General features: G+C 47.5%; 2 protein-coding genes across 2 annotated transcripts in view; both read right to left on the bottom strand.

Annotated features, from left to right (window-relative positions):
- TMOD4 (tropomodulin 4) overlaps positions 1-2,377 on the bottom strand; it is a 5,845-nt gene extending 3,468 nt beyond the window's left edge. The window contains exons 1-2 of the mRNA XM_012811777.2: positions 702-2,377; positions 340-496 (exon numbers count right to left, since the gene is read on the bottom strand). Of these exons, the coding sequence (XP_012667231.1) occupies positions 340-496; positions 702-824 (280 nt within the window). The 5' untranslated portion in view covers positions 825-2,377. The remainder of the gene's footprint in view (positions 1-339; positions 497-701) is intronic.
- A 75-nt stretch (positions 2,378-2,452) lies between these two features.
- The window catches only part of VPS72 (vacuolar protein sorting 72 homolog), a 21,192-nt gene continuing 13,433 nt past the window's right edge, over positions 2,453-10,211 (bottom strand). Inside the window, exons 5-6 of the mRNA XM_003800378.1 lie at positions 3,492-3,636; positions 2,453-3,038 (exon numbers count right to left, since the gene is read on the bottom strand). Coding sequence (XP_003800426.1) covers positions 2,651-3,038; positions 3,492-3,636 — 533 coding nt within the window. The 3' untranslated portion in view covers positions 2,453-2,650. The remainder of the gene's footprint in view (positions 3,039-3,491; positions 3,637-10,211) is intronic.

The following is a 10,211-nucleotide window of genomic DNA, read 5'->3' as shown; positions in this document are numbered from 1 at the left end:
CCTCAGCCTCCCAAGTAGCTGGGACCACAGGCACCCACCACAACGCCCGGCTATTTTTTGGTTGCAGCCATCATTGTTGTTTGGCAGCCTGGGCTGGATTCGAACCCGCCACCTTAGGTGTATGTGGCTGGCGCCTTAGCCGCTTGAGCCACAGGCGCTGAGCCAGTCCTGTACAATCTTAGGACTCCCCTGATCTCTCAAGAATGGAAGGGTACAAGCTGGCAAGCGAATGTCACGACACTCAAGCTGGGAGCTAGAAAGCAACAGGGAAGCTGCAGGAGAGACATGTGAGATAGCATTTGGGTCTGGGAGGAGGCAGGGATGTCAGGCTCCCCATACCCTTCTTCTCGCCTGTGAAGGGCACCAAGTCATCACGCTCTTTGACCTCTAATGCCTGCTGCTCCAGATATTGCAAAAGGGCCTCTCGGTCCAGAGGCCCCGTCGGGCTCTTCTTTGTCTGGTCACGTTGTCTCAGTCCAGCTGGCAGGAGCATGTTCTTAGGGATGGGTTTTGGGGAGCAAGTCAGACCTCTCCTCTGACCTGGGGCACTTCTAGGGCTCCCTAAAACATCTCCAGACACCTTTTTCCTGACACTTTTATACTCCAGGTCCTGTAGGTAACCCTGGTCTCAGCCACCCAGAGCCCAACACCCTTCCCAAATGCCTAGAGACTGCCTCTGGTCCCTATGCTGGAGCCCATACCTCAGGGTCCATCTCCTGCAGCTCGCAGTCCAGCTGCTCCAGTTCCTCAGGGCTCAGGGTCCTTAGGATCTCATCTTCATCTATGTCTCTGTATTTCTCCAGTTCCTTCTGGTATGATGACATGATGGCCCCCGCCCCCTCCCCAATGTGTGGCACTCAGAGCCTGGGGGACATGTAAAAAGTGGTTGGACAATGGAAAGATGGACACAGACATGAAGAGACCAGCCAGGGGGCAAAACATTGGACTGGATACCTTGCAGGTTATTAATCTAATAGGAGGTAGGAAGACAAGGCAAGGTTAGCTCATCTACAGTTAGAACTATAGTCTCCTTCCTGCTTCTCCAGCTTCTAGCCACTCTGACTGGGGAACCCAGGCGTCCAGCCTGGGTTTGTCGTCTTCCCACTGTATGACAGAGAAACCCTGGCAGTACCCCTGCCCTATAACCTATCCTGCGGTGCCTCTCACCCTCCTGCTGGGAGCTCTGCCCACACAGCTGGCCCCTAGCCCAGTTCCTATTGAAAGGAGTTGGGAGGGGGGACAGACAGCTTCAGGGAAATTTCTTCTCTCTTCCCCATAATCCAGCCTTTTTCCTAAACTGGTTAAAGGAAAGGTAAACTAGAGATGGAAAGCAACAACCTTTTACTCCACCCTAATTTCCTCATTTATTGTGAGAGATCAAGATTTCACTTTCTGTATTTGCTAAAATTCTAAGTCCTAAGGGAAAACATTGCTCAGAAAAGCTGGGGGACTTCCAGGTTGGGGGAAGGGTGGTAAGCCCTCAGGAGAAGGCACTTAGTTCCCATAACTTGTCTCTAGCTTTGGATAGGAAGGTGACACCGGACCAATGGGTGGGAAATGCCTTCTAAATGGGGTATAATTTCTCTAAAAACAGTGGTAAGGTTACATTAGCACAATCTTTCACAATATAAAAAGTACATAAAAGCTATCCATGCTGGATATCAAAGATCCAGAAAGTGTGTGACAACACATACTGACGATGTAAATCATACAGTTAAGGGATCAGACGGACAGTGGCAGACATACACTGGTGACAAAGACAAAGACAGACTCCGTATCATTCCCCATAGGAGCCACTCTTCTCCCATTTCCCACCAGGCTCTTATCCACAAGCCCCCAGCCTTCTCCACCTACCAGTCCTGTGGCCACCTCCCTTCTCACGTCCCCCTGCTGGTTGGTCTGTCTGTTGTACTGGAGCACCGTCTCAACAGCAGGAGGAGCACAGCACCCAGCAAAGGGTGGGGGAACAGTGAGCTCAGCATTTTATTATTTTAGCTCCAGCCAGGTGGGGGGTAGTGGGAGATCACATATACCAGCCCCCACACCCTGCCCAACCCTGAGAGCCTCTAGTGGACATTAACTGCCATGGCACCTCTTCCCCTTCCTTTCATCCAAGCTGGAGTCCTAGACAGACATTATATTACTGTAATGAATTACTTCAGCTCTATTAGACACAGGTGGTTCATACATACTTGGTGCCTGTTGTAGTCAGAGCACCAAATAGAAGGTGATATAAAACTCAGTATAAGGATTTTGTTTTAATGTCTAATTTTTTTATTTTTTTTTTTTAGTGTCTAATTTTAAGGCATTTATAATCAGTTGGAGGAATGAATACTTTATAATTTAAAAAGGACAGATTGTAATAAATGCTGACAAGTAAATATAAAGACCCATACATACTCAAGACATTCGCAAATACTTCTTGCTCCAAACTCTACACTGGACACTAGACAAAAGGGATTTTCTATTTTATTAGATTTAAAAACACACAACAAAACCAGTAGGAACTAGAGGAAAAAGTGAAGAAGAAAATGAACAAAAGGCTTGGGTAAAGAATAGAGATGACAAGGTAAGAAACAGGGAGAGAAGGGGGGAAGTCAAGAGCCCTGAGTCAGGACCAAAAAGAGGTTTGCAAAGACTAGACATCTCTTCATTTAATGACAATTTTCTGGCGCATGGCTCGGGGCCCAGAACCAGGGAGGGGCTCGGGAGGTGGGGGACCAGGGCCTAGAGCTGAGGCAGTGGGTGGCAGTCCATGGGCAGTAATGTACTTCTTATAGGCCTCGCGGATGATCTTGAAAGCTCGAGCAGTGGCATAGGGTATGTCTGTAACGGGGTCCCGGTATAGGGCTGGACGATGAGTCACTGGGCAGACCTCTCGAACAGGGATCTTTGGGGGATGCCCTTGGGGGAACCACTCCTCAAATGTTGCATCATCACTGAAAGTGATGAAAGTACGTGAGCAGCGAGCAGGGGGGACGATGGGTCCAGTCCCAGCATGGAGAGGCAATGCAGAAGCTGTGGGAGCAGGATCAAGTCTGAAGGCAAAAGACAGAGAAAAACAGAGCTGAGGGAAGATGACAATAGATAAAGGAAGAAAGCAGAGAGATGAGGAAAGAGAAAGAAAAAGGCCTAGTAGTGGGAACATTCTGAGAAAACCTACTAAGTGATAGACAGAAAAGGAAGCTAGGCTAGAGGAAAAAACAAGAAAGAAATGGAGAAGAGAAGGACGGTGCCTGTGGCTCAAAGGAGTAGGTCGCCAGCCCAATATGCTGGAGGTGGTGAGTTCAATCCAGCCCTGGCTAAAAACTGCAAAAAAAAAAAAGAAATGGAGAAGAGAAGCTAAAAGGAAAGGAGTAAGAAAGAAATGAGCTGAAGGGAGGCAGGAATCTGAACAAAATCCTAGTGTCAGGGTGAGCTGTGTGAAGAAACCAAGTGAGATGGGCTGAGAGACACAGCTGAAGACACTCTCTCCCTGGAGATTCACTTACCCTTCCACATCGACAGTCTCTTCTTTGGGGCCAAGCTCCCCAACAAGTGGCACTGCCATTGAATGATAGGTGATTATGGGCCCAGGGCACTTCCGCTTCTTATGAACCTGCTTCTTTTTGTCAGCCTCCAGCCGCTCATATGTCTCTTCAGGGTCAAAGGAAGAAACGAGGGATGGATGGTCAGAATTCTCCCCTTTTCCAAATGATGGTCCTATCCCAAGATCTTCCCAGCCATCAGTTACTGCCAAATACCCCAGTCAACTATGAAAGTCCCCTCAGGCCCTCTGGCACCTCTACTTCCTAGATTTTCTGTCTGCCCCTCTCCACATCCTCTGTTTTCTTCATTTGTCAGATACACTGGGGCCCTCACCCACTCAGAACTGTAGTACCTCCGTGTTGGCAAGGACCCTTTGATGAGGACTTCTTAATTTCCCCAGATATCAGAATCTCCTATATAACTGCTCTATCAATTCTCTCCCATCCAAATGGCACATTACAGCATTACAGAGGTCTTTCCTATTTTGAGCTGAAAAAGACTTCCTAATGATAGTTTTACCTTTTAAAGCCATAAAGGACAAAAGTCTAATCTGACTTCCGTAATATAGTCCTTTGAAATCACTATCTACGTTCCCACTGTGTCTTCTCACCAGACAATACAACTTTTTTTTTTCTTGCCCCAATAGAATGCCATAGTGTCATAGTTCACACCAACCTCAAACTCTTAGATTCGAATGTTCCTTTTGTGTCAGCCTTCCAAGTAGCTGGTACTATACACACCTGCCACACTGCCGGGCTTTTTTTTAGAGATGGGGTCTCACTCTTGCCTAGGCTGGTGTCATATTCCTAAGCTCAAGCAATATCCACTGTCTTGGCTTCCCAGAGTGCTGGTATTATAGGCATGAGCCACTGCACCCAGCCCTTTATTCTTTTTTTTTTTAGGCAGAGTCTCACTCTGTTGCCTAGACTAGAGTGCCATGGCATCAGCCTAGCTCATAGCAACCTCAAATTCCTGGGTTCAGGCAATCCTCCTGCCTCAGCTTCCCAAGTAGCTGGGACTACAGGCACCTGCCACAACATCCAGCTAACTTTTCTGTTATTTTAGTAGAGACTGACTCTCATTCTTGCTCAGGCTTGTCTCCAACTCCTGAGCTCAAGGAATCCTTCAGCCTTGGCCTCTCAGAGTGCTAGGATTATAGGCCTGAGCCACCACACCCAGTCTACAACATGGTTTTGAGTCACTCCCTCAATTTTGCCACTCCTGGGCCTAGTATACTCTTCTAGTACTGTACTTAGGACTTATGGCAGAGTTTCCTAGTTGGCAACCCACTCAGGTGTCTGTTCCATCTTTATTTTATTTTATTTATTTATTTATTTTTCTGAGGTAGCGTCTCACTCAGTTGCCCTGGGGTTGAATGCCATGGTATCATAGCTCACAGCAACCTCAAACTCTTGGGCTCAAGTGATTCTCTTACCTCAGTCTTGTGAGTAGCTGGAACTACAGGCACCCTCCACAATGCCCAGCTTGTTTTAGAATGGGGTTTCACTCTTGCTCAGGTTGGTCACTTGAACTCCCAAGCTCAAGCTCAGACAATCCTCCCACCTTTTCCTTCCAGAGTGCTAGGATTACAGGGGTGAGCCACTTCACCTGGACTATGCAGTGTTTAAAGAAAAATTTAATTAGATGGTGACACTTAAGAATTAAGAAATTGGCTCAGGGCTCGGCGCCTGTGGCTCAAGTGGCTAAGGCGCTAGCCACATACACCAAAGGTGGCGGGTTTGAATCCAGCCCGGCCCGCCAAACAACGACAGCTGCAACCAAAAAATAGCCAGGCATTGTGGCTACTCCCAGCTATTTGGGAGGCAGAGTCAGGAGAATCGCTTGAGCCCAGGAGTTGGAGGTTGTCGTGAGCTGTGATGCCACAGTACTCTACCCAGGGGGATAGCTTGAGGCCCTCTCTTTAAAAAAAAAAGAAAGAAAGAAAGAAAGAAATTGGCTCGGCACCTGTGGCTCAAGTGGCTAAGGAGCCAGCCACATACACCTAGTGGTGGGTTCGAATCCAGCCTGGCCTGCCAAAATAACGATGACTGCAACCAAAAAAAAAAAAAAAAAAATAGCTGGGTGTTGTGGCAGGTGCCTGTGGTCCCAGCTACTTGGAAGGCTGAGGCAGGAGACTAACTTGAGCCTAGGAGTTGGAGGTTGCTGTGACCTGTGATGCCACCGCACTCTACCCAGGGGGACAGCTTGAGGCTGTCTCAAAAAAAAAAAAAAAAAAAAAAAAGAATTAAGAAACTGCCACCAGATGTGGTGACTCATGCCTATAATCCTAGCACTCTAGGAGGCCAAGGCAGATGGATTGCTTGAGCTCAAGAGTTTGACACCAGCCTGAGCAAGAGCAGGGCCCTATCTCTAAAAACAACTAGCTGGATATCCTGGCCGGTGACTGTCATCCCAGCTAGTCAGGAGGTTGAGGCAAGAGATCACTTGAGCCCAGCAGTTTGAGATTGTTGTGAGCTACACACTGTACCCAGGGCAACACAGTGAGACTCTGTCTAAAAAAAAAAAAAAAGAATTAGGAAATTAGATTTAGGCTCTGACCCTGTAGCTAAGTGGTTAGGGTGCCAACCACATACATGGGGGCTGGCAGGTTCAAACCAGCCAGGGCCTGCTAAAACAATAATGACAACTGCAACAACAACAAAAAAAGAATAGCTGGGCATTGTAGCAGGCACCTGTAATTCTAGCTACTTGGAAGGCTGAGGCAAGAGAATCAGTTAAGATCAAGAGTTTGAGGTTGCTGTGAGCTGTAACGCTATAGCACTCTACCCAGGGTGACAACTTGAGACTCTGCCTCAAAAGAATAAAATAAATAAATAATATATATATAGAGAGAGAGAGAACGCGCACACCAGGTATTGTGGCAGGTGCCTATAGTCCCAGCTACTTGGACATTGAGGCAAGAGAATCACTTAAGCCCAAGAGTTTGAGGATGGGCTCAGTGCCCGTAGCTCAGCAGTTAGGGCACAGGTCACATATACTGGGGCTGGCAGACTCAAACAAGGCTAGGGCCTGCTAAACAATTACAACTACATAGCCAGGTGTTGTGGCAGGCATCTGTAGTCCCAGCTACACAGGAGGCTGAGGCAAGAGAATCACCTAAGCCCAGGAGTTGGAGGTTACTGTAAGCTGTGACACCACAGCACTCTACCAAAGATGATAAAGTGAGACTCTGTATCTACCAAAAAAAAAAAAAAAAAAAAGTGTACTCTAGAAACACCTCCAATGATTGGACTTCTCTTTTTTTTTTTTTTTTTTTGAGACAGAGCCTCAAGCTGTCCCCCTGGGCAGAGTGCCGTGGCATTACAGCTCACAGCAACCTCCAACTCCTGGGCTCCAGCGAGTCTCCTGCCTCCGCCTCCCAAGTGGCTGGGACCACAGGCGCCCGCCACAACGCCTGGCCATTTTTTGGTTGCAGCCATCATTGTTGTTTGGCGGGACCGGGCTGGGGATTCGAACCCACCACCTTAGGTGTACGTGGCTGGTGCCTTAGCCAGTTGAGCTATAGGCGCCGAGCCAGGACTTCTCTTGAACTTCAATTCTGGTCGGTAATACTACTTTCTCTCCTTTGAGCCAACATTCCAAACCCTTTCCTCTCCAACACTTCCCTGTACCCTCTTGAACTCCTGCTCTATGATTAGCTGGCTCCTCTATACCCTCAGCATTCCTTCCCCAACTGACCTTTCCGGAAACCTGGTCATTCACTGAGGCCATCACTCCACCCAGCAGCTCTCTGTAGAGGCTGTTCATTCTCTTACATCCCATGCAGGATATGCCTGTGTCCTACTGAGCCCCATGCCACAGCTTTTAGATCACTACTCTTTCACCCACCTGCAACCTGCAAAAAGGTCCCTTCTCTTTTGAGACCTGCACCAACAGTCTAGATTAACTTCTCTTTTCTATTCATGGTCACCTCTTCACTCACTGAAGACTTCGGCCATGGTGTCCACTTTTTCTCTCCACCCCAAGTTCTATTATCTTAAGTCACCCTGGTGAATTCAATGTGCTTGTGGGTAGCCCCATCAACATTCCATCCCAGTTTCTTTACCACCTCAGTATCTAACAACCTTCTTGTTCGTGACACTTTACACCATTCCACTCTAGCTACAGCCTAAAATATGTCACTGCCAGAAACTCTCTTACTTCTGAAATATTAACAATCATACATCCCCAACTCTGACCACAAAATCCTATCCTTTGGGTCTCTTTGTTCCACCACTCTGTTCTCTTTTTTCTGTACATTTAGGGCATTTTCATTCAATCCATCAGCCCCTTCCAGCTTTCACTTTCCTTTTTTTTTCTAGAGACAGAGTCTTGCTCTATTGCCTGGCTAGAGTGCAGTGGCGTCATAGCGCATAACAACCTCAAACTCCTGTGCTTAAGCGATCCTCCTGCCTCAGCCTCCCAAGTACCTGGGACTACGGGTCCATGCCAGCACACTGGCTAATTTTCCTACTTTTTGTAGAGATGGAGTATCATTCTTTTTTTTTGTCACTCTCAGTAGAGTACCATGGCATCACCCTGCTCACGGCAACCTCCAATTCCTGGGCTTAAGTGATTCTCTTGCCTCAGCCTCCCTAGTAGCTGGGACTACAGGTGCCCACCACAATGCCGGGCTATTTTTTGTTGCAATTTGGCCGAGTTTAAACCTACCACCCTTGGTACATGGGGCTGTCACCCTACTCATTGTGCCACAGGTGCCGCCTGATGGGAGTATTATTCTTAAGTTGGTCTTGATCTGACCTCATGTGATCCTCCGACCTTGGCCTCTCAGCATGCTAGGATTATAGGCATGAGCTTATAATCTCACTTTGTGGCCCTCGGTAAAGTGTTATGGCATCACAGCTCACAGCAACCTCAAAGTCTTGGGCTCAAGCAATCTTCTTGCCTCCCAAGTAACTGGGACTACAGGCACCCACCACAACGCCCAGCTATTTTTAGAGATGGGGTCTCACTCTTGCTCAGGCTGGTCTCAAATTCCTGAGATCAAGTAATCTACCTGCCTTGGCCTCCCAGAGTGCTAGGATTATAAGCATGAGCCACTGTGCCTGGCCTTCCATTTTTCTTTTCCTTTTTTTTTTTTTTGCAGTTTTTGGCCAGGGCCAAGGTTTGAATCCACCACTTCCAGTATACGGGGCTGGTGCCCTACTTCTTGAGCCACAGGTGCCGCCCCCATTTTCCTTTTTAAATTCATTCTCTAGTCAATAACCTCCTTGCCCAGATCTGCAGTGCTACTCAAGAAAAATTACACAACAAGGTAGACTGGAACCACCATAAATTCATGGTTCCAACATTTAGCAGGTTCAACAACTATTTCAAACACTCCTCACTCTAAAGCTTCCAACTCCATCCTCAAGGTTTAACAGATATTGCTTTCTTCACAGAAAAAATGTATCAGATGAGAACCACTACAGTGTTCTGCTCTGGATTAGAAACCTACATCTGTAAGCCATAAGCCATGCTTCCTTTCTCCCTTCCTCCCTCTTAATTTAGGCTAATTTCTCCACCAGGCTCTAGCTCCCACCCCAGCCTACACTTCCCCCAAACTCTACACTATTAATAATATTCTTTCTTTCTTCTCTATCTCTAAACTCTCTCAGTTATTTCTCTTTTTTTTTTTTTTGGCCAGGGCTGGATTTGAACCCTCCACCTCTGGCATATGGGACCGGCTCCCTACTCCTTTGAGCCACAGGCGCCACCCAGTTACTTCTCACCAAAGATACAATCTTTACCATCTTTGAATACAAAACAATAAAAAAATTCAACCTTGATTCTAGACTGCCCTATAGATTCCTACCTTTCACTGCCAAACTTAAAAAGTTTCACTCCCCAATCTACTTTAATAAGGCTTGGTTCCAAAAAGTGCTCCATAAGGTCATCTCTGACCTCCATGTCACCAAAACCAATGGGCATGTCTCAGTTCTCTTATTAAAAATGGCATCTCAACAGCATTCAGCAGTTACTGGCTCTTTCCTTTTCTTGTTTTTTTTTTTTTTTTTTTTTTGAGACAGAGCCTCAAGCTGTCACCCTGGGTAGAGTGCGTGGCATCACAGCTCACAGCAACCTCCAACTTCTGGGCTCAAACAATTCTCCTGCCTCCACCTCCCAAGTAGCTGGGATTACAGGCGCCTGCCAAATACCTGGGTTTTTTTTTGTTTGTTTGTTTGTTTTGTGGTTTTTGGCCAGGGCTGGGTTTGAACCTGCCACCTCCTGTAATGGGGCCAATGCCCTATTCTTTTGAGCCACAGGCGCTGCCCCTGGCTATTTTTTAGTTGCAGCCATCATTGTTTGGGGGGCCCAGGCTGGATTTGAACCCGCCAGCTCACGTGTATGTGGCTGGCATCTTAGCTGCTTAAGCTACAGGTACTGAGCCTACCATCCATATTCTAAAGACTTCCAAATATGTATTTTTCGCCCAGACCTCTTGCTTGAGCACAAGATTTGCACATTTAGGCTCAGCGCCTATGTCTCAAGTGGCTAAGGCGCCAGCCACATACACCTAAGGTGGCGGGTTCGAATCTAGCCTGGGCTGCCAAAACAATGACGGCTGCAACCAAAAAACAGCCAGGTGTTGTGGCGGGTGCCTGTGGTCCCAGCTACTTGGGAGGCTGAGGCAAGAGACTCGCTTGAGCCCAGGAGTTGGAGGTTGCTGTGAGCTGTGATGC

This window comes from Otolemur garnettii, unplaced genomic scaffold (assembly GCF_000181295.1).
Source record: "Otolemur garnettii isolate 467f Iridium unplaced genomic scaffold, OtoGar3 scaffold00174, whole genome shotgun sequence".
In the NCBI taxonomy this organism is placed as follows: Eukaryota; Metazoa; Chordata; class Mammalia; order Primates; family Galagidae; genus Otolemur; species Otolemur garnettii.
The sequence above is the reverse complement of the archived record's forward strand: the minus strand, read 5'-3'. Positions and strand labels throughout refer to the sequence as shown.